The 24,320-nt window shown below is 40.5% G+C and overlaps 1 protein-coding gene across 1 annotated transcript in view; it reads right to left on the bottom strand.

Annotated features, from left to right (window-relative positions):
* The window catches only part of ITGA2 (integrin subunit alpha 2), a 70,118-nt gene that overhangs the window by 4,619 nt on the left and 41,179 nt on the right, over positions 1-24,320 (bottom strand). The window contains exons 12-28 of the mRNA XM_076362347.1: positions 23,966-24,111; positions 23,103-23,246; positions 20,199-20,402; positions 19,266-19,402; positions 17,621-17,760; positions 16,385-16,536; positions 15,247-15,357; positions 14,574-14,656; positions 13,604-13,745; positions 11,875-11,967; positions 10,729-10,805; positions 10,551-10,634; positions 7,142-7,244; positions 6,201-6,311; positions 5,568-5,672; positions 5,135-5,248; positions 2,761-2,850 (exon numbers count right to left, since the gene is read on the bottom strand). Coding sequence (XP_076218462.1) covers positions 2,761-2,850; positions 5,135-5,248; positions 5,568-5,672; positions 6,201-6,311; positions 7,142-7,244; positions 10,551-10,634; positions 10,729-10,805; positions 11,875-11,967; positions 13,604-13,745; positions 14,574-14,656; positions 15,247-15,357; positions 16,385-16,536; positions 17,621-17,760; positions 19,266-19,402; positions 20,199-20,402; positions 23,103-23,246; positions 23,966-24,111 — 2,036 coding nt within the window. The remainder of the gene's footprint in view (positions 1-2,760; positions 2,851-5,134; positions 5,249-5,567; positions 5,673-6,200; positions 6,312-7,141; positions 7,245-10,550; positions 10,635-10,728; positions 10,806-11,874; positions 11,968-13,603; positions 13,746-14,573; positions 14,657-15,246; positions 15,358-16,384; positions 16,537-17,620; positions 17,761-19,265; positions 19,403-20,198; positions 20,403-23,102; positions 23,247-23,965; positions 24,112-24,320) is intronic.

Below are 24,320 nucleotides of genomic sequence, written 5' to 3'. Positions count from 1 at the left end.
CTACAAGCAATACCAGAGAGCTCCCAGAACAGCATATGGTATCTGGAAGTTAGTTTTCAGGTGACACTGTATCTAGTTGGATTGGGTATGACCGACTATATAGTTACATATAACATAGTTGCTCAGGGAGACATTGCTGTAATATTTATGAACTGTCAAATCTTTGGATTTAATCTTGGAATGACATGCATTTAGCATGAAGGATTTTTCCTTCCTGAAACATGATAAAAGGAGTCACGTTGGTTTATTTTCTCAGGGTTGTTTGCTCAGTGCATTTGTCTGGTGTAATTTAATCTTAAGCTTTCTGGGAAACTTGCACTGGGCTGACATCTCAGGGATTTCAGTCATTTCTGCTGGAAGGCTCCAGTGTTGTGCTAGGTGTGGCTATGTGTATTCATTTCGCTGAGGCAGGATGGCTTTGTGTATTTTCTAACCAAATGGCTATAATGATGATTATAGCAGGTTAACGTTCTGTCCTCCAGCTGGCAGTCCTTTCCAACTTGGAAAAAATCTGAAAGCTTTTACGCAAAGATACCTAAGCTGCTTCCCCACATAGCATCACAAGGCAATATTCATTTGTTTGGCTACACAGCAACCCAGCTCATTAAAAGTAAAGAGCCAATCTCATATGTATGTGCAGTTTGCCTAGTAATGCTTTCTCCATTAAATTAACAGTGAAGTGGCACTGTTGGAGAGGTAAATCGATGCCTAAGGACAAATATCTTCCCTGAAGTCAAACTGTGGTCAGTAAGACACCACAGCTGGGATTCACCTCATCTAGTGTTATATCTACAATGTAGTTCCTTGGCTTCCAATGGAGAAGGATAGGCTTTTTTAGGGCCTAATTCACCCTACTTATTTTCAGGATCATCTTTAAGGTGAGATGAATTGCATCTCAGAAATACCTATTCTTTCTACAGGTTAGGGTTTATAGAAGGGCTAACTCTGATGTGGATGGGTAATGCAGATAGTAAGTTGGATGAATCCTACCGCCCTCATCTGAAATAACAGGGTAAGTAGGGAAATAAACTCACAGATTGCTTCCGCACTGTCCTATTCCCAAGGAAGTGCGAAGGGCAAAGATTGGTTATCACTGCTGGCCTGCCAAGAAGTATATGCAGTGCTGGGTACTGACTCCATCGCTGAAGTGTCAAAGCAAACTGTCTGCCCTAGGGAGAGTGTACCTGCACCAGCTGGCACGTTTTCCAAGACTTCTCACAGAGCAAGAGGCTATCGAGTAAGGATCAGGCTGTAAGCCTCACCAAAAGCCACTGCGTTTCTTAGGAGCCCTGTGGATAACTTTCAGGGTCTGTTCAGCCACTGCCTCAGAGCTGTAGAAGTCCCAGCTGCAGATGTTTCAGTGGCTGGCTGAGGAATTACCTTTTATTTGTCAACTGACTTAATCAACAGTCATTTGAATAATTAAATTCTGGTTCTCCTGAAATCACCATCAGAACTGGTGGTAACATAAATTTGGCAGTATTGGAACTCCAACTGTGGAAAAATACCTCATCATACATGGTTTATGAGCTACCTAAAAAGCCTGTGCAATTAATTGGAATATTTGCATTGTGTATTAATGAGTTTCATCTCCTAGCAGAAGTAATGCCGTGCCACAAAGCTGAGGCACTCAGCACAGTTCAAATACAGGCATATAGTTTTTCAGCAAAAACATGGCATTATTTCCAGAAAACACATATATTCCCTTTGCTTCTTCAGGCACTGGAGGTTTCCCTGAATACAAATAGGAGGTACATTAGAGGTTCTTCACAAGAAATGGAGTGATCCATGAGAAAACAATGACGAAAAAACAGTACTGAATTATGGTCTTATTTCCACATTGAGATAAATCAATCAATAACTGCCTTCGTACGTACTTAACTGAATTTTCCATTGCCTGTGAATGGGCTATACTACACATTCTCACACATATTTGACTCCCTTACTAACTTGCATTTTGGTCTTCAACAGCCTTGGTTATTTTTATGGATAAAAAAGGCTGGTAAATACTGTAAAAATAAACCTAAACTTAGTATTGCAAATGCATGAGTGTTCCTCTCTAGGTAGGCCAAGAGAACAAGGCATCTTTTTATTACAACAGCACCACAGCGCTAATGTATTCTTCAAGCGTTGTTTATGTTTGTATATAGCAGATGGAAACCTTGGGAGAAGGATTCTACACTAACAAAGCGGTGGTTTGGAGACTTCTCTTGAGATTAGCTGCATCCATATTGTCTATATGACAGCCATTCCAAATGCAAAAATACTCCACGTTCTTTTACAAATAAGATTAAACTTATTTGATGGACACCTGTGCCAAACATTTGCCTACAAACATCAAACCAAATGAACTTACAGAAGTAAGACTATAAATCAGATTTGCGAAAAGCTTCCCAGAGCTCATTTATCTACAACAATTAATTACGTTGCAGAAAGAAGTCCACATTTTGATCTTTTGATCAACAGGAAGCTAAATGAATTTCAGAAGTTTCTAACGGAGTTTTGCTGGTAGTTCTACAATCTATTTGAGATCTACAGTTTTTAACTAAGTCTGATTTATATAGCAGTTGCCTGAAATGAAAACATTTTAGTAACTTAAGGGAGGTTGTATATAGCCAAAAGGATACATTAGTTCAACATAATCAAATGTCAGAGTTTGTAATTTGTTATGTACTCCTAAAGGACACTGAAATTAGATATTATCACTTGAATACAGTAAAAGAGAGAGAAGTTGAAAAAATGTACTTATTTATCACTTACAGTTAGGGTATTCTCTCCAATTATAAATAACTCAGGGTTATGTGTATCGATTTTTGCCTCTGCAGAGAGTTGTAATGTCTGAAAAGTTAACTGAAAGAGAAGATTAAAACAACTGTAAAGCTCTATTACAGGGCAAATCGACTAGAATGTAGACATCTTAAAATAATTCTCTTGCTTTGAAATGAAGACTTTAGAACCAGAAAAAAACCCACAGTATTAACAAAATTAAAATGATCTTTTTATTTGTCCCAAGCTAATATGTCTATGAAAGTAATAAAGTATCAGTAATCCAGACTTAATTTTGCTGTTCTTACTTATTAGCAATGAAACTGGAGAACTGGCTTCTTTTCTTTAACATATAGTTCAAGCAAAACAGGAGTTGATTATATATCCATTTTTATAGTTATTTCAAAGCTGTCACTGCTGCTAGCAGTGAAGAGATGGGGGGGAGAAAATAACAGTGAGAAAGAAAGAAATAGCTCAGCAACAAAAGACAGATGGGGATATATCTCTGGCCTTTGAAAGAAATGGAAACTGGATGTTCTTTCCCTTTTTTCCCCCCTCACCTCTGTCCAATGCTTCTGTTTTTCCCCATTTATTTTTTCCTATCACTATCTGTTCCTCTCCACTGCTCAAATTCTGACATCGGTCCCTCAGCTTAAACAAAGAAGACAACAAAAATTTTAAGCCAATTCCCATTTGAAAAGGGACCTTGTGCCAGATCCCACTTCCCTCCGTGCATGTGTTGAGAGGAGAGGAGCGTGGCTATACAGACACTGCCAGCTCACTACTGCTCTTTTCCTCGTGCGGTGGGCACAGAGAGCCCCGCTTCCTACAGCACCACCGGGAATGGCCTCAGGTTCATGGGAGTACAGGAGCACTCGCCAGCCATACCAAATGCAATGCCTGCTCTGTCATTTTGCCTCCTCAGCCATTTCTCTGTGGCAGGGCCAGGTACTGTGGGCTTGATACAGGGAACGTGAGCAACTGTGGGTCCGCAGCAGCTGACGCACACTGAATTGACCATCCCTGCAGCATACAGTTATTGCACGCCTGTGCTGTGGCCATCGGCCCAAGTGGTCTATCCTGCGCTCCTAAATGTTTAGAAACCTGCCTAAGCACTATTCAAAGCACCTCGTTAATTCCTAAACACATCTTTCTTTGCTTTGCTTAGCAGGTACCGGCAAGCCTGCTATCCCCTTCTTGGACAATGACTGATTGCCACTAAATAAAAAGGCTGATTATATGCATTATTGAGTGCTTGCAAGGTTATTTGCATTGAACATTGACAATCAAATAGAAAATAACAAAATGGGAGATGAGAGGAAGACCGTGACATGTGATCTTTCCTTCCCATCGCCCAGTGGTAAACAAATTATTTCCACTTTCTTGCAAGGGTAGCAACCTTTTGTTCAGGTCTCCACCTTCTGTGTACCTGACAGCACTAACAAGTGGTCTTGACCCAGCTGATTTGAACAATACAAACTTTAAAGCCAGACAGATGCTTTCATTCACACACTTGCATAAGTATATTACATTATCAACCTGACCTTTTAAGAGCTGAATGCTAAAGCTCACAACAGCCCTGCTGTTAAATGTCAATACCTGCCATAAGACTCGCCAGACAAACTAAGGAGACTGCGTCATGTTCCTGACGCTCTAGGCAAACCCAGGACTCCAAAACAGTTTGGTTGGTTGCCTAGCTAAGAAGCAAACATGGTCTCATTTCCAAAGTCTGGTAATTCATGATGAGTTTTATCCTGGAGGACACATGGTGATTTAAAATGGGAAAGTCAAGGTATTATTGATGGATATTTTTAAGCATCCTGTAGGTCTTTAAGCAAGGACTGTTTCCTTGACACCAGCTCTAATAAAAACAAAAATCAATTAAAAAAAATTTCTGCACCTTCTCTAACAAATATAACTGGCAGCACTAACAGGCTTTTGATATTTTGACGTGACTTAAAATGATCACGATGTAGGCTGTGATGTTCAAAAGCTAAAAGCAACATTATTTTCCAGGCTATGATGATACTGTACTCTGTTGTCCTATATTGAGTTTTGTGGAAACTGTAGTTCCCCTTGAATGAATTTAACAGACACAGAAAATGTTTTTTTCAGCTGTGAAGATTGCGTTATCACAGCATTTTCTTAGATTTTGTGCTGGACTGAAGGTTATCAGCTCCATTATGCAGCCTCACTACTTACTTTACTTTTAGATTCAAGTTTTCAATCTGGAAAAACACACACAACAATGTAAAGTAAGGGAAGGTCTTTCTAGATTGGAAGGTCTCTTTACTGAACTTTGAAAAATATGAGGAGTTAGGAAATATTTGAGTATTGGATCCTTCATGAAGGTGCAGCTGATACTCACAGCAGCAAAGGTTCCGTTCCAGATTCGGGTGGACACATTCACAAAGTACTCTCCCTTCAGCATAACGTCTTCCAGTTTGCATGTGATGGTACTGCACTTCACATTCTTGCAGTTCTTCCGGGGAAACAGCAAGGAGAGGCAACAGCATGCATTAAAAATACACTTTAACAAATGTTCTTTTAACATCCAGATTTTTTGCCCTTGCCTTTGCCATTCTGTGCATAGAAATTAAATGCTTGCAGGCTGTGAAGAACATGCACCTTTTCTTCTAAGGCAGATGCAGTATGTTTGAAAACATCCATAGGCTGCACTCCTGCACTGTGAATGAGGAATGCCACCCCACCACAGCTGTCCCCACAGGTACAGCAGTGGTCTCGTAAGGATCAGCTCTGTGCCCCTGTCCTGCGGTACTGCAGCCCTGAGTCTTACTCACCAGTTCTTTGGAAGCTCTGTAGTTCTCTTTCGTGAAAGATACAGAATAGGGTCTTTTCCCTATTTGCAGTGGATTTACCTGAGCTTGACAAGTAACACCTCTGGCCTAGGAAAGATGGCAAGAATGAAACTGGATGACATCATACTCAGGAGTTTATAGTCATCATAATAATACATATTTCTGGGATCAGATGGTGGCTGTGAAAGGCTAGATTGTGAATTATATAACACTCGATACTTTAGGAAACTAAGAGACTGTATGTGCTTTTGATCAGAATTAAACAACTCTTACGGTAATTTTTTGCCCCCCTATATATTGACCTGAAGGGATTGTCCCGATCTAAAAATTCCATTTTTACTATAACCTTCCCAGGAACTTGGAGAAGGATCTAGCTGAAGAGTTCCAGAGTCATATGAAAAGTCAGCCGTGGACCATAAAGATAATCCACATCTGCCACGTAATAGACTAGTGTACTGCTGACATGGAGGTCCTACCTCTTCCCTTTTTGAGGAAGGGACAAGGAGAAAGGGCATATATTCTCTGAATCTCAGCCACACTATGAGGGAAATAATCAATATTTATTGTACTGATTAAACCCCAAAACACAGCAGTTTATGTAATTCAGTTATTCACCTGATCTGTGGTGACTGCAGTTATGTACATCAGTGGGTTGTCTTTGCTGGTCAGTTCTGGAAGATAGATTTTTACAGATGCCATCTTTACTGGAATACTTCCTGTTGTCACCTGCAAAGCAAATAACTCACAATTAATTCAGGTAGCTATACTTACATATGCATAAATTATTTGATATAGCAAGAAAATCAGAAATCATGGATGAGTATGGAAGAACTGGACTCCTTTTGCATCAATGTTTTTTCTACTAAGACACTTACTAGGGTAGTAATTACATTATGCCAATAGTAAAGCAGAAAGTGTATTGTATAGCTTCAGGTCCCTCTCTGTTTCCTTAGCAAAGCTTGTATTAACTGCATGAAATATGTTTTGAAAAGCAAATATTCTGCCACAGCCAATAGGTCTGTTGAGTCCTTCAGAGTAGCAGTTACAGGAATGTAAATGGAACATAATTTAAGTTTCTTCCACGTTGCATATTTGGATCTAAGTTTTTCTGAGTTATGTAATAAATGTAAATCTGGCTAGTTCTTGCATCTGGTTTGAGCACTTAACCCTTGCCAAACTTTAAGTTTCAAAATCCATGCCTGCAAAGACTTTTTTTCCTTTATCAAACTGGTTGAAGACAAATACGCTCTGTGAAAAAACATTCTAAGTTGGCCTACAGTTAAGCATTAACGATCTTCTAAATATGTAAACAGTGCAGGACCAATCCCTCCCCCATTCTACTTGTGCAGTAACTGCAAATTTCATCCTTAACCTCATAAAGACTGTAAGCATTTATCCCCCAGCTATTTGCATTTTTTTTTTTTCTTACTTGACTGATTCAAAAGCATCAAAATCAGACAGTGAAATCAGGAATGTTTTTTCAAGTATGTTTTGGGACCAGGCTACAGGAGGAGGTAAGGCAGCTTCTCGAACGAGAAACAGAAACATTTACTAACCTTAACTGAGAAGTTGAACAATGGGCCAATATCTTCAAAATTATTCACAGTGGAAGGAATGTTATGACCAGAGTATACTTCATAAAAGTTGATGCTGGCAAGCCTAGTTAACAACCATAAAACAATACATTTCAATTTGGCAGCTGGTTTGAAAACATATGTTACTGGATGTGCCTTCGTGAAACAGGTTAGAAGTACAGTCAGAGGAAAAATCAGTCACTTGTACTGCTGTTTGAATTTTACAAAGCTGGTTAAGAAAATACACGGTGTACTGAAGCCCAGAGCCGGAGCGAGCATGTCAAGGTAAGATGGGGGGCTGCATGAGATGCAGGCTCCACTTAGCCTCGAGCACCCCATGGTGTTTCAGTGCCATACTGCAAGCTCCTCTCTGGGGCACAAACTGTGACTTTCAGCCTTGCAGTGGTCTCCTTCCTCAGAAAAGGCCCCCTGACAGTCCCTCTTGGTACATGTATAACAGCAAACACCAACAGACTCCAAGGGAGGTCCTGCGCCCTAATGCCATAGACCACAGGCAAGCTTGTTTCCACACCACCTTGGTGTGGAAACACATACAGCACCCTGCTTGTGTGCATGGTACATACCACGTAGCCCTCAGTCTCCTCTGGGACACTTTCTTTAGTATTTATGGGTTTCAAAATTCAAAATTTCCAAAGTAACATGAGGGTGGTTGCAGCCCACCACAGCATGAAAATACAGGTGTGTGATGGAAGTATGTGGTGTGAGGGCCTGTGGATGCTTGAGGGGCTCAGCCAGCTGGGACCATGCTCAAAGACAATGAAAGCATTCCTGTGTAGTGCATCGCATCCATGTGCTGCTACCTGTGAGCATCTCCACTGCTGAACCATCCCAGAACTGTGTCTGCTCTTCATCATTAGCTTTCATTAGGAGGCTAATTTGAGCACTCAAAAAGCAAGCTGAGGAGTGAGTTAACAAGGAGCAGGGGCTATCATGATTTGTACATCAGCTCTTCCTGTAGCACAAGGTGCAAATCCACCCCCTTTACCAGTGCCACTCTCCCCATTTAATCTGGGTAACATCTGTGTGCACAATCCCAAATTAACATGTGTGCAGTCTCACAGAGGTGCTTCCTGATCAGTTGTGCTCCTCCATACTGCATCGTGGATCCTTTTTGATCCTCCATACTTCTTCCTGTGGGCCCCTTCCTTGAGGGGCCTCCTAGAAAAACTTGTGTGATGCATCTTCTGCTTCCTTACTGCTCAAATCTCCGGTCCTTCCAGGATGCGTAGTATCAGCTTCCTTGTCCTTGCAGGAGTCACTGGTAAGACTAATTCCCACCTCTTCTCCTGGAAACTCAGATTAGGAGATTTCCCCTAGAAAGGCTTCACTTCAGCAAGACAACACTTTTTTCTCAACCCTTGTCTTTTAAGAGGTTGCTCCTCGGCTATATTACCTGCCTCAAGAAGGAACTATCTCCAGATAGATATTTCCTAAGTGGAAGAGTATAAAAATGAGCTAACTCCAAGGGAAGCATTTTAAATTGTACCTTGGCTTAATGTGTATTTCCTTTAGTTCTTTTAAATTGATTCATCTCCAAGAATAACTAATCCTTTTCTGGCAGTAGGGATTCCTTCATGCCTTGACTTGCATATGAAATCGCATTTTTTCATACTCGGGAGATGCACCTGAATTCAAACCCCTGTTTTTCCTTGAGTAACTCTTTTATAGACTCCATGCCTGGTCTTTTCTGAAGCATTGAGTTTCTGTTCATATTTCTCAGCTAATTAAATTTGCTGATTCAAGTCTGCACCATCTCAATTTCCTAGGAGGCTGCTTAAGTTGCTGTGCTAGCCCCCTAGTCAGATGCTCCTGTAGACTCTGTGCCGCTGCTAACTTAAGTAACAAACACTCTGCTTCTGCTGAAGTCTCATGCAGCTTTCACAGGGAGCTGAAAGAACTTGCATCGCTGACTCAAATGCTTCTCTGCAATTAAAATAATCTGAAAAATTCTGCATGACTCCAGAATCGGTGCACCTAGCGGCAGTGAATGCAGGGCCTCTGAATATTCTGAAACCGCTGCTGCAAAGCAGGTTATTAAACTAATCTTCTGTACTGTGGTCTGTATTCCAGCTCAGGTCATCCTATGCGGCCAACGGTTCTTCTAGTTATGGTGATCTTTGAATATTCATTTCCTGAATTCATTGTTGCTGTGCATTTTTAAGCAGCTTCCTCTTTTCAAATTTCTGTCATTCTTTCAATAATTACTATTTATTTTCTATCAGTTTGTTTACAAATTTTGGAATGCTTCGGGTTGCAAAAGCATTTTTTCCACCAAGAATTGGTGACCGAGTGCATCAAATGTAATGACATGTCATTTATCCTAGAAATTCAGTAATTAGGAAAGATAAACAAATCTTCTCTTTGATGAAAAGTAAAATATGCTATCTTGATCTGAGAGTCAAACCAGTGTATTTTTGTTTCAGTTCTAATTTAAGTTAAACTGTAACTGAAATCATTCTTGTTTGGAACAGTAACAGACTAATTACAGTTTCAGTGCATCCCAAATCACCACGGTTTTCCAGGGCTGACAAGAGGTTTCAAGGGCATGATGTGAAGATCTGTCTTAAAGGGGTTTTTGTCTGTCCCTCTCCCCCTGCCCACCCAGCTGTCTCTCCTTACAAACTGCCCTTCCCAGGGTAAAGGATCCCTCTTGCAACAGCCCCGACCTGCCTTCCACGGGGAGGGGAAAGGGCTGACACCAGGAGGTAAGGGGTAGGTGTGAGCCAGAGTCTCTGGACGGGCGCATGGGAAAGCGGGCTGTGCTGCTCCCCATGCCAATGCAGCTGCAGCAAGGGGGAATCTGCCATGTGCCACCTCAGGTTTTAGTTCAAATCATTATCTCTATCATTAACTGCTAAAAAGAGTTTATATTTTTGGTCAAGGTTCAGCAGATATGTCCATAATTATTTTTTTCCTTTTCCCCGCCCCCCTTTGTTGAGAATTTGAGCTGGGGCATTTTTTTCTTTTTGTTGTTGTTCGTTTGCTTAGCTTTGATCAGTTTAACTCCAGATTTGATCCAATGTCACTACATTTGAGCCCAGAGGCCCAATCTTATTGTATAGTATATACTAATTATATTACCAAAACCACAAGCACTGTTTGGCATTTATACCACTTCCATTCACATGAGCCTCTGCAACAATTGTTCAGAGGTAAACATGGATCCACAATTTCTTACTACACATTCCATAATTTTTTACATGTAAGATTATTGGAAGGACATAAAATTCTGCTACTGTTGATGAAGTGGGAATTTCTTATACTTGCAAATTAAAACAAAGTTTCACTATCTTTTCAGTGGCCTTTCAAGACTGTTCCTATATTCAAATGCCTTGGCAAAATGACAGTGACTCTACATTATTCAGCATACCTTGTGATGTGAATTTCTGCATCATATCGCAAAGGAATTGATAAGCTGACCTGGTTGTCCAATTCTTGCTCTTCCTTACTTTCGCTGTTCATAAAAACATGTTTAAGCAAGGTGTTATAATATTATTTTATAGAAATAAGGTATTAATACCTAAGTTGCTCTCATACAATTACTTTACCTCAACGCATGAAAACTTAGAACTGCCACATTCTGAAGATTTTTCAGGTTAAAATCAAAACTAATATCAAAGGATACCTATGGAAGAGACAAGGAACACACTGTAAATGAGTTTATGGTACAACATCCGAAGGACTTCCCAATATCAACATAATTATTCATATGTGCAACAATCTAGAATTGCCCTCTGTATCTGAATTTTCCACTGATTTCTGTGTAATATTTCAGTAATTTCTAATACTCCAGAATTGCTTTGTTTCACTTTCCCCTACAAATTGACATTGTTACATAAACATGAGTTATTTGTATTTTTAAATTGTGTCTAACTAGCTACAAGCTGCAACAAAAGGTGTTCAGGATTGCTTCAATTACATGCTTTTGAACACTAGCACTAACACAAGTTTTGTATTCACTCTTTCCTTCCATTCATTCCAACAGGTCTGCTTTGACCAATGCCATTAAAAATTCATAACAAACTTAACTTTTTATATGTAATTAGTTTTTTTTTTATTTTGGCCCCCCCCCGCTGCAGAATGTCTGTTCTTTCTAGTAAGTTTCTTATTGCTCCCGTTGATTGTGTTAGAGACTGGAAGCCTATTTCTATTCTGCCCTTGAGGAATAAGAGATTAAGTTCCATAAAACCATGGATATCCCAAGATTTACGGTATACATGAGAAAAAGGATATATGATCTATCCTAGGGCTATGTGGGCCACCCATCTCCCCTCAAAGCGATACCGCTTTCTTGGAGAGATGAGATTCACAGAGCAGGAGAGGGAGCTACCCCAGGTTCATGCAGCAGGAGGGGTTTGACGGGAATTGTGCTCAGTTCCCAGGAGGCTATGCACGATCCTCTCTGCTTCTGCCCCCAGCCCTCACCCTCCAAGAGTTACAAAGTACAGTAGCATTTGAAAGCCATGGGTAGGGAGAAATGTGCTTCAAGAGCCTTTTTTTCCTTTCATCTGGCAGGCAGTCACAAAAGTTTAGCCCTTGCTTTGCTTCTTTTAACGCCTCTGAAACCCAAAGCAAAGTTAACTGTTGGCAAATCTAAGAAATCCTCACCAGCAGTAAGTGCAGATTTAGGGGAAAACAACAATAAAAAAGCTTTTGGGGTATCATTCAAGGTTATTTAAGCATGCTAGCTGTACCTGTTGTCCTGTTCTGAAAACAGGATAGCTTATTTGGCAAATGACACTACTTTGTGCGGTTCCTGTCTGACATGAGACTTCAGTCCCATCGCTCTGCAGAGGAAGCAAACAGAAAAGTCATCTTAATATCAGGTTTTGATAAAGCAGAGAGGAAGTTCCCAGTCTGTATCTTCAACAGGACATGTATTACTAAGGAGTAGTACAAACAGGTGTTATGGCAGTAATTCCTAGAGATGCAGCAGATGGGTGGGGCATAGGCAGGGCTAGGAGAGAGGCAGGAGAAAGGTGGGACAAGGACCAGTCCCATGCGATTTCTAGTGAGCTGTAATGATCTTGTTAGAATTTTGTGCTGGGCTTGGAAGAAGGAATACAGGCTAGAGAGTACAGGTCACCTCCAGCATTAACTCCTACAGTGCTTTTTTACAGCATTTTTACAGAACTTTTGCAGACATATTTACATGACCTGAGAGCTCATTAAGTACTCTCACTGTAGAAGTTAGTGTGCAGAGGGGAACTCTATCGTACTTTTGTAGGAAAATCTACAATACATAAGAATTTGTTTACTATTTTGCAGAATATTTAGCATGTCATCGTCCTACATCAAAGACAAACTTGTAGACCATAGCCATTTATCATCACTTTGAAAAGAATTCATTAAAATGTACTGTCTTTTGTTATAAGCATCCCTAGCAGACATTTACCATTCATGAATTATGCTACAAAAAAACCCCCAAAACCAACACCCATACATTCTCAGCTTATGCTTTTCTTCCTGCTTTGAAGCAGGCACATTTTTGGTCAAAAGCTTCACTTGCAGGCTGAAATACTTCTAAGCAAGTGGGGTTTTAAAGCAAAAGAAAATCCTAGCTCCAGTGTGGTCTTTTGGCATGAGTGGAATGAGCAATTTTGCTGCACAACAGGATGGGGAGGTAGAGGGGCATCCTCAGTGCTGTGTGGAGTACTTCTGCCAGTCCATTGTTCAGGAATATGCTGCTCTTGGGCAGTGATGAATGCTCCTATCCCTCCTCTCCCTTCAGTATAGGGATTGCTCTGGATTTCACCCCTAGGATTATCATGCACCTCTCCAGTAGCAGCCTGACCACATAAGCCAAGCACTGAAGTCTGGATTTCATCCTTCATTAATTGTTTGGGAGCAACAGCTGAGATTATAGATTTACTGCATTCCCCAAAATAGTATGTATAATTCCTTTCTTTCCCCTTTTCTAAGACAAAATTCATTAGAGGAAGAGCTTCTGGTATAGCAATCATTTCAATCTGATTAACTGTCTAGCTGGAACACATGGCCTTGGCAGTAACACTATTTCTAGATCCAAAGTCTGTGCTTTAACGCCGCATCATCGATGCTGCATGCTTGATTTATCAAATACAAATTCCCTGTGGCACAGCAACTGCATTCAGGCATATTGTCAGGCAGAAGATGTGGGAGCCAAGGCCTAAAGTGAGGAAAAGATGGCTGAAATACTGAGGTGAAGTCAAACTCAACAGGTTGCCAACTTTTACGCTGAGTTGGCAGTGTCTCTCCTTGACCTAAATAAACTGATATGCCGAAGGGAATAATTCTGGTATCCAAGAAAATAAATTGGGAGAGAGGTTTGCACACACATTCTTTCCTGGGATAGGCACTACTAGAAAGAAAAAAAAAAAAATTCTCTGAGAAGCTCGAAAATCAGTGGCAATAACAGAAACAGTGAAGTTGGGTATCACATACCGGTAAAGATGATGATGCAAAAAACAAGTTGTCTGAAAATGTAGCCTGGATTCTGGTGTTATATGCATTTTCCTTTTTATTTCTCAATTTGACGTTGAACGTTAGTCGTCTGTTTTTGCTGCTGACAACAAACTGCTGCTTGCTGTTGGAAAATAAAGTCCATTGTTGGAAACAGAGGTACTAGAACAGCTGTGGATCATGAAAATGTGTTGCCTGTAGCCAACAACAAATAACAAGCACAGCAAGACATTTCCTATGTTCCTATATTTTAAATGCTCTGCTTTCTAAATCCTTTGATATAAGAAACTCTGTGATGGTGTTTCTTAAAACCAAATGGAATTAGTGTCTTCTTAAAGTGCAGGACCTTGATTATGTACGGTCAAAGTCACTTTGCTCTATTTTCAAGGGCTCTACCCTGGTGGGAAGGTGGGCAGAGAATGGGCGGCGGACTTGGATGGCAGCTCCAGGAAGAGGCAGCACTGTCTCTGTGTGTACTGTACATGTATGCGTATATCTGCATATGGACTTGGAATATGTGCTGCCCGAATGGCTGACCTCAGCTCCCCAGTGGCACAGCCTGCTGCAGGATCCTCACTGCTCCCTGCGGGAGGGACCAAGGTGGCTGCTGCAGCCACTGCTGCTCTCCCAGCGTGCTCCCCTTCCTGACAGCAGCCAGCCAGACACGATTCTTCTGAATGCTCACTGCATCCTCAATCCCTAAGGTACCAAAAATTGGGTTTGTCTAAGCTGACAAGAGTCCTACTTCTGTATCTGTATTCTTATCATACCTCTTTTTCCTTGATTAGTTATTTATACAGAAATGCTATTGCTTTTTTTATCCCTGCTATTTCTAAGTAAATGTTGAACTAGAAAGGCATTCTTGTCTGGAAATTCATCCAAAGCCTGCAAACAAACCAACTGGTGAAAACTTAACACCCAACCCCAACAATTCCACCGATTCAGCTCTTACCCATCATCTGCCTTCTGCTGAACATTCAGAACAAGATCACAGAAACAAAGTTCATCTTCACCACAGTCTTTAACAAAAGGAATCTACAAAAACCAAAAACATTTCCTGAATGACAGTGCTCAACTTTAAAATTATCTACAGAAAGTAGAGTGCAAATACCCTTGAGGTGAAGCACATTCTTGGTTTGAAGATAAGAAAATCCCTCTTAAGGGCGTTAAAAACTGTGACACATGAACAAGTTAAAACTCAGTAACATGTTATTCCATGTCAACTGATCCATAAGAACGGTGCAGGCAGGTTATTCTTAACCCACAACAAATGTGATGTAATCGAAGGGGTTCCATCTCTCTTTTACGTACTCTTTTACTACCCTAAAACAGTTCATCTTTGCCATCTACTAGAAGTTCACATCAACAGTGACACGGCTCAGCCAACATACTTGTTATGCCATGGTGCCTGACATGTGTGTGTGTGAGTGTGAGCAAGCCCATGCAATGCAGACAAAGGTATAAAAGGAACCAGGGGATGCCCCCCCAGGTGCCTGCTTTCAGCCCAGTGACTTAACTAGAACACCAGTTTTCACTTGCATGCACCTCTTTGGTGTTTGTGGGGGCCACACGTTATGGATGTGTGTATAGCCATGCATTTTTCAATAGTAAGTCTGCATACTTACACTATAGGCCACAGATGCAGGAGAATATATATCAAGGACAGGGCTGGAGCCAGGATTTGCAAGGCCAATGTCAATGCGCAAACTAAGGGAATTCACTGCATCGGAAGGTTCCTGTAAAACACACGGTTCAGATGATAGCTGTCAGCACAGCAAACAGGGTAAAACTGGTAATTCTATTGTAAATTGAGAATGCATAGTAAAATCATACTTGCTCTAAATAAGAAGTAACAGTGCAAAGCTTCATTTCTTGACCGAAATAATTTTGTGAGATTGCCTAGCATGGGCTCCTCTTGCTAAACAGCTTTTAGTGCCATTTCCATGATAAAACTCATTTTCCTAGGATTCCTGGAGACTCTATTCATCACAGTCACTTCTAGGACTAAGGAACATGCAGAGTCTCTGCAGCTGCAGAAGCTGGTCCTCAAAAGCCACCACCATGTGACTTTCATTCTTACCTGGCTGCAGGAGTCAAATTCCTGTTCCATTCTGCCTTACAGAGAGCAGCTGGGTCTGAATGTACCTCATGTGTCCTCTGTTTCTTAGTAATGGATGAATACTCTTCTAGCCCTACAGCTCATGGCTCCACAATGGCGCAAAATGTGATCAACAAGTCAAAGATATTTGCACTGCAAAGCAATCAAAATCCTCTACCTGACCCAGCATCATGCAGGAGGCTTAAGGCAACTCTCAGGGCTGTGTTCAGTCTTTGGTTCTAGAGAAAGATGGAGACTTTTTTTTTTTTTTTTCCTAGGTGTATACCTAGGGCTAGCATGCACCAGAAGTCTGCCTGAAGTTAGTTTGAGAGAAAACATTTGCATGTATGTCTTAGTTCTTACAGAAGAATCTACTCAGAGGGAAATTAAAATCTATTGAAACTCTGGACTATGGGCTCTGTGTTATGTCAGAGCTGAATTACATAATTAAGAACTGCCTCTTCTGTCCTAAAAAGCAGTGCTGAATTTGACAGTTATTAGTTTCTTTGAAATCAGAATCTTACTAAGTATTTTTCAGTTGTGGGAGATTTGAGAAACAAATCATTGAGTACACCATGCATGAAATTCACCTTACAGACGTAAAATTCATCAACGTCTTCTTCTGATCATTTTTGTCACATAAGACTGCTTGCAATTGCACTTACCTGTACACTGAAGACGGCATAAACACAATTCTCCTCATGACGTACCACAAGATCCCTCTGCATGTACCTTTCATTATTTTCTTTGAACAATCCTCTAGAAGTCACTCTAGAGGACTGGAGATCTGCATCCAATGTCGCATTGTACTTTATAACTACAAGAAGAGTAACAGTACATTTTTTGCTGAGTATGACTGCCCATGATCTCATTACTATGCTCAACATTAGAGAGTGACCAGGCTTTCCAAACCACACCAAATATTTTACTTTTTTTCGTAGTTTGCTAAACACAGAGTAGTCTCAAAATGATAAAATTTTCTCTTGTGTTTTCCAAAGCAGTCAAACAGGTTTAAATCCTGACACAAGTTCTCATCCACAGAGAGCACATTAAATGGCAATCAATCCAGTCTCCACTGCAGATGTCCAAGCCTGCAGCTCAGGCAAGAAGCCAGTCAGCAGGGCCAGGATTACTCTAGATAAAGGGGCCTTGCAACCATATCCCTGAACTCTGAGGAGACTATAACGAATCTGCATCTTTTCTTCAATCACGTAATAATTTCTGGCTTCTTCTCTTCATATTATGACTAATATGCTGTGGAAGTTCACCGTTATTTTATAGCTCACAATCAACAGTTCCTAAAGGCACTATACATAGCACTGAAGCAGTCCAACTGGTGTTATCCCTGACATGTATGTTTAACTAAATAGCTTCATGAGAGGCCAGTGCTGGTCTCAGAAATATTTGGTGCTCTCCTGTCCTCTAAAAAGAAGACCTCCTCCCCACCAGTATCTGCGCTGAGCCTATGGAAATTTTTTTATATTTTTTTTTTCTGAAGAGAAGAAAAGTCTGCAGTCTTCTGGTGAAACCAGCAGGTTGGAAAAAAACAGCTTCTCACTAATGACATTTTCTGGGGTTTGTTGAACAGCAAGGATACAGCTCTCCTTTACGCAGTTAATTCCTCACTTTTCAAAGATTATGGAGCCAGTGATGAAAGCAGGTCTTAAAAACGCTTTCTCAGGCACTTGAGTTTTATACTGATTTTGCCTTTCTTGACATTCAATCCAATATATCTTTAGACTATCCACTTCTCATTTGAATAATGGTCTTTTGAAGAAATTTTATACTGATTTTGCCTTTCTTGACATTCAATCCAATATATCTTTAGACTATCCACTTCTCATTTGAATAATGGACTTTTGAAGAAATTAATATAAGACAAGTCATTGAAATACTCTTACCCACTTGATTATTTCTCTTAGCAGGTCTAAATGTAGCCTGAAAACATATTTTGACAGTTATTTCTGTGTTCTTGTTCAGCAGACTGATTTTCTCGGGTTTAAATGAGGCAATTATGGACACATTTGCAATGCTTCGTGACCTGAAAAACATTTTTAAAAGGTTACATGTGATTTTCAAGAGCACTGGATAACATAAAAGCTGTTGTCTATTACTATCTGTAAATGTAACATTAATTTTCTTGGTTCCCAATGTAAACATTTTTTAATGGCACTGGTAAAATTATTTTTCTTTGCATGTAAGTGAATTTGTTGATACAGTAGCTTTCAGTAAATGACAATAAATAATTTATCGTGTCAAATTAATGGATAATCAATTTCTTTATCCTAATGCTCTAATCCTTCCCTTAGGATAACAGAGAACAAAGCCATTGTCCTGTTTTCTCAATAAGTAACCTTCTTCTGCTCCTTTAGGGAAGTTACTGAGCTCCTCTGGGAAAGGTGAAGAAGGGTAATTCTTCATTTTAATTAATACTCTTATTTTTCAGAAAAACAACATTCATGTAATTAATCAAGATTTTGAAGAACAGTTTCAAAGGAACCCTGCATGTGAAAACAAACACTTTAATCAAAAGTGAAACTCATTAATCAGACCAAATGCCAGAGTGAAAGAAAAATGAGCATCTTCATTAATCAAATCTAAATAAATGCTGGTACTCCAAGGAGCATAATTTTCTTTAATGCAATTCCCACCAGCACCAGCAGCAGTTCTATTGTGGGTCAAAGGTCCAAACTGACCATTCATTTTTAATAATCTTGTTTCATTATGAAACAAGTAGCAATTCAGTCATGTTTTTCTTCTTACAATGGGGAGCCTCAGGTGAGAAGACAAGCGAAAGATAGGAAAGCCAGCTGCATTTTAATTTAGCTCCTCAAGGAAGTCGTAGGAAATACACAGTACTTAGGGAGGCAGAAGATTTGGGTTCTGTGATGCCTTTATTTATTTTGTGAAAGTACTCAGATTGCTCTGGCAAAGGCCACATGCCAGAAAAGATGGGTTTCTTGCCAGAAATAGGTGCCAAGTCTCTTTCACTGCTTTCTGTCCTTACCCTAGGACAACTCTTTCCCCCAGATCAACCTACCAGCCAGTAAAGGTCATGCAGGTTGTGTGGGAAGTGCTTTCATCTGTCTCAGGCTCAGCTATCAAAATTATACCGCGGCTAATGAAGTACAACAACCTGCTGTTACAAACACGTTCAAGCAAGCCCCACTCCCTGCTGCTGCCCCTTCCCTCTGGACCACGTGTCTGCACAGCAGCAGCGGGCAGGGGTGTCTCCTGGCCTGCCCCATCCCTGCCCAGGTCCCTCCCGGCAGCCCCACCACCCGGCTTCCCCCCGCGTGCCCTGGCTCTGCCCCCCACGCTGCCTTGGCTTTCGATGGTTTGATGATACATGTTTAAAAGAGGCTTAGTCTAATGCTGTTTTTCACCTAGCTATGATAGCAGTGATGAGGCAATAAGTGTGTTAGCCCTGAACACACGGAATGAAAGAGCTTTTTGGTTTGTTTGTTTGTTTTGCTGTTTAATTAACTAAATGCTCAACTTGCATCTGAATCATTAAGTGCTTCCTTTCTAAAAGAGTTTACCAACCATAGCAGAACCACATTTCCATCAGCACCAACTGATACGTCAGTAATGTCATCGTCATCTAAGTCTCTATGGCCATCTACTGATCTTCCAAAGAATTGGAGCTGTTGTCCAAAAGCAGAATCTGATCCTAAAATTTTCTGGGAAAGAGAGTTTGGTTACTGAGTTTGCCACAAGCATGCTTAAGTCTGTAGATAGCAGCCTAAACAATGGATTTTCACCAATATTCCCTGTATATGCAATGTATTGTTTAAACAAAATGCTTTTGTGGATGTTTTCTCAGATGCTTTTAAGCACTTTTCCCTCCCCTGTTGGAGCAGACAATGGACTAGATTTTTCTGTCTTGGAAGTAGATCAAGTAACTGACTGCTGTATGCCAGCTAGTACTTACTGGAAACTTTTTCCATCTCACATTGAGCAACTCAAAGAATAGGAAGCTTAACAGGACTTCTAACAAATACTTTGTGCAACCAGAAAGTCTGCATGGAAAGTGACATCAAAATTACCATTATATTAGCATACAGGATATGCAAAGACCCTTGAAAGTCTTTTCCTTTAATACTACATATTTATAATTTACAGAACTGGGATTTATCTAATCTTCATTGCTGTACATCAACCCTAAAAACCTGAATAATGGGTGTCAAAAAATGTATAGGAAATTAGCTGACTTCATACACAGGCACCAAAAATTGTAAGAGGCTCAGATGGAGCATCTTGCAAGTCCTTTTCCTCTATATGTTTCAGTTATAAGCACCACAACATCAACCAGGGCATGCTGACAGCTGAGTAAGGAGAGGCACAAAACTTGGAATAAGCCATGAGAATAACAGTACTCCTTTAAGAGGAGGAAACAGTAGCCAATTAAAAGATAGAAAATCCTTCTGTTTTCCTCTAAAGGCATTGAGTACAGTATTATGCAACAAAGTTAATTACCTGAGAATATTTGGTACGTATAGTCTTTTGAAATCCATTGTAAATGTAAATTGCTCCAGAGTTTTGGTTTTCCAGTGGTGCACCTATTACAACATCATTAAAGCCATCCAAATCAATGTCTGCAAGTGTTGCGATTGCTGATCCAAAGCGAGTGTTTTCTGATCCCTGTGGACCTTCCAGGAGTTCTTGTTGATCCAAAATTCCCTTCAGAAAAGGAAAAAGAAGAAAAAGCAAAACACAGCTATCATTGCACCAGATTAGACATAGGAGCAGTATCTATGTGCATTGTTTTTTATTTTTGTTTTCCAGTACATTCCCCTTGGACTGCTCAGCCCTGAATTCCTTCCCCATTGTATTGCCATTCAGTTTGCATTATGTCTCAGAGTCTTGGCAAGCATTACACAGCAAAATTAAAGGATGCTATGCAAAGCACTAACAGCAAATATAACCATATGTATGAAGCTTAAATGCTCTCACTGTCCTCATCTGACTGTTCTGAAAGTTTCACAATACATTGAAAAATACAGTTTCCAGTTTTGGATTACTAGTTTTTATGCAGAGGGAATAGAAATTATGTAACTGGACATAACTCTTTGAAACAGAAATGGAATTTCCTAACTAAACTAATGCAAAAAACATGTGTCCAAATGCTAAACTCCTGACCTTTCCAGTGCCAATGAAGAAAGAAAGATTGGAGATCTTTATAGTTAAATAATCACATTTATGCTAGCTTAAATTCAACTCTCTGGCAAATATCGTTCTCGCCTTTAACCTCAGTTATCACGCTATGCTTAAAATTTTAGAAATACCAGCCAAGTTATTTATTAAAAATGACTAGAAAGGTATTATTTGCGCAACATGGAAAAGTTACACAAATCCAGGTTCTTTAAAAAAAAAACCCAAACATTCTTTCATTATTCTTAATTTTTAAATAATTTTAAACCTAACATTTGACAAAGACTAAATGTTGTAAGGATAGTCTTCCAATTTATTCAGTTTTCAAAACATGAAAGAAAAATCCTTCATTTTTCTTTTCTTCCGTATTTCGTGTCTGATTCCCGTCAAAGACCAATGTCAGCTGCCAGCAGTACCCCTTCCAGCACCTCCATCTACCTTGAAAATGCCTTAGGGTACAGTTTCCTGTTGCTCCAGGATGATCTGACCGTGAGCTGCCGCTGAAGAGGATGGTCCTTCCTCTCTATTTATTTGATTGCAATTTACCTAGTAAAAAGGCCATGTTCTGTTTTCTCTGATGGATGGCAGGTAATTTACTTTGCATATCCAGACATACAATGATTGATTCAAAGACTGTTCAAAAGTGCCAGAGGCTTTAGGACTGTTGACACAGATATTCTGAAAACACTGACACAGGCCTGAATGAAAAACAGTCAGTCAACCGTCAGACAAATGACATAGCTTCACTGAACAAAGGAGACAACATACGTAATAGCAACCATCCAGTGTGAAAGTCTACAAAACAATGCAGAAAACTGGCAGAAGAGCATTTATTAGAACTGTTTTGGGAATACCGTTAGGTGTTTGTCCTGGTTTTGGCTGGGATAGAGTTAATTTCCTTCCTAGTAGCTGGTACAGTGCTGTGTTTTGGATTTAGGGTGAGAACAATGTTGATAACACACCAATGTTTTAGTTGTTGCTGAGCAGTGCTTACACTAGTCAAGGACTTTTCAACTTCTCATGCTCTACCGACTGAGAAGGCTGGAGGGGCACAAGAAGCTGGGAGGGGGCACAGCCAGGACAGGTGACCCAAACTGGCCAAAGGGACATTCCGTACCATGTGACGTCATGCTCAGTACATCAACTGGGGAAAAGCTGGCCAGGGTGGGGGGGTGACTGCTGCTTGGGGACTGGCTGGGCATCGGTCGGCAGGTGGTGAGCAACTGCATTGTGCATCACTTATTTTGTATATTCTTTTATCATTTTTTTTTTTTTTTCCCTTTTCTGTCTTATTAAACTGTCTTTATCTCAACCCACGAATTTTACTTTTTTTTTTTCCGATTCTCTCCCCCGTCCCACTGGGGTGGGGGGGAGTAAGCAAACGGCTGTGTGGTGTTTAGCTGCCTGCCGGGTTAAACTACAACAGTGTTGAACAGATTTGCCAAAATCAAATGGCAAACAATTAATTAGCAAAAGCCTCGAGCTAAGTTTTTCAGAGAAATGGTCAACCTTGTGTTATATTTGTGCACAGTGCCTAAAACCAGGGCCAGGGAGCTACCTAGAGCAGCAGGCCCCCGGTCACTAATACTGCTTAGCCACTAACTTGCTTATTGATTCCATTTTGGTCTGTTCCAGCTGGCTTATTCCCAGATTACATGCACAAGCAATTCTGGGGAAAGTTTGCAGCCGCTCCTAAAAAGCAGAATGGGTGAGATCGCACTGGGAAGGGCTCCATCCCCAGTCCTCTAACCAGGCAGGCATGGCACCATTTACCCCTGCCCTTATGCCACACTCCGGGAAAAGCACATGCTCCATTTCTAGTTACAAAAACACCACTCGCAGTATTTCTAACACTTTGAAAAAGATAACGCTAAACAGTGACTGACAGGCCCAGAAAAGATCCAGGGCCAAAGGCTTTTTAGCATGCATGTGGCCAGTCTGCTTTGAAAGAAGCTAGCCCTAAGCAATGCCGGCTTGAGCAAGACTGCTGCACCAGTTGGCTGTGGGGCCAGGGATCGCTCTTCTGATCGCTCTCTGATTTAACAGAACAGACACTGCCACTAAGTACTATTGCAGTTTGGACTGCTTTTTCCTTGGTAAAACTGTAGTCCAGGGAACAACAGTAAATCCAGCAAAAACCCAGTAAAAACAGCAAATGAAAACATCAGCACTTATCATGGATGGAGAGGCAGGAAGCTGATTCCAGCTTCGCTACAGTGCCATTCTTACCTTTGTGATGGAAAACATGTATACTCTCCCTTCCTCTTTCTTCAGGTCATTCATAAACATTGGTGCACCCACAAGCAGCACATCTGTCACAGAATCTCTGTTAACATCCACTGAACACACCACGCTGCCAAAGTAGGAGCCAATCTGAAATCAGTAGTAAGAGGGTTGTGTTTGCATGTGGATTTTGTAAAACATAACGTTTTAGCACCTGACTCAGAAAACTTACACCCAGAAATAGTCCAATACTAATGAATGAAACTGCCCATTGGAATGAAATTACTATATAACATACTCCAGTGTTTGAAGAATCATATCCTTATCATATGTCCACTGTTTCTGCCCAGAAGCTGCTGCTATGGCTTCACCACTCGGCAATAAGAATGCAAACAGAGAATAAGCTATGGGAGGTATATTTTTTTATATTAAACTGTGCACATGAAACTACCCAATCTCTGATTTACTCTCAGATTTGTCTTACAAACAAACAAAACCCAAACCATCTAAACTCGATGCTCTTTTCCAAATGGAGAAGAGGAGCATCCAAATCTCTCTTTTGATGTCATCTACTTCACAACTTCTCTGGCAGAGTGGAGCTCACTCCCCATTAGAAGTGTTGACAGAATGATCCATTAAGTAGCTTTGTATATTATCTTTTAGCACTAATTGGTTGACTTCCTAAAATGCTGTTTAAGAGTTACAGTTAACCTCACTGACATAGTCCAGTGGCAGAGAAAAGTTCCAAATGGATTCTAAATGCATTGCAAGAAAGATGAATTTTCAGAACAAATGCATTACAATTTAATGCTGTTGTCAATAAATACGGATGCCTGCAAAATCTGTGTTTGTGACCAAAATATACGTGCCTGCTCGCCTCTCTGGGACTGCACAATTGCGATATTACCATCGCTGTCAACATCATAAACCACTACTCTGCCAGTGTAGTTGGATCTTGGTGCGCCAGCAACAAAATAGATGGAGCTCTGAGTTGAGAGAACAGCAACAGAATAACCTGGGGAGAGAAGCCAACATTTAACATGTGTGAGAGACCACTAACTACAAGTCATCAGGTGGTTATCCATAAAGACACAGAGGATGAGTCAATCTGGTACGTTAGTTGCAGAGAATGATGGGAAGTTAAGCTGTCACATATGCATAAAATTTGCTATAGTCTTCTGGAGAGAACAATGACTCAGATCAAGTTGAAGCAGGTTTGCAGAA

The sequence above is a fragment of the Aptenodytes patagonicus genome, chromosome Z (assembly GCF_965638725.1).
Source record: "Aptenodytes patagonicus chromosome Z, bAptPat1.pri.cur, whole genome shotgun sequence".
NCBI lineage: Eukaryota > Metazoa > Chordata > Aves > Sphenisciformes > Spheniscidae > Aptenodytes > Aptenodytes patagonicus.
Note: the sequence above shows the minus strand (reverse complement) of the source record. Positions and strands in the feature narration are given on the sequence as shown.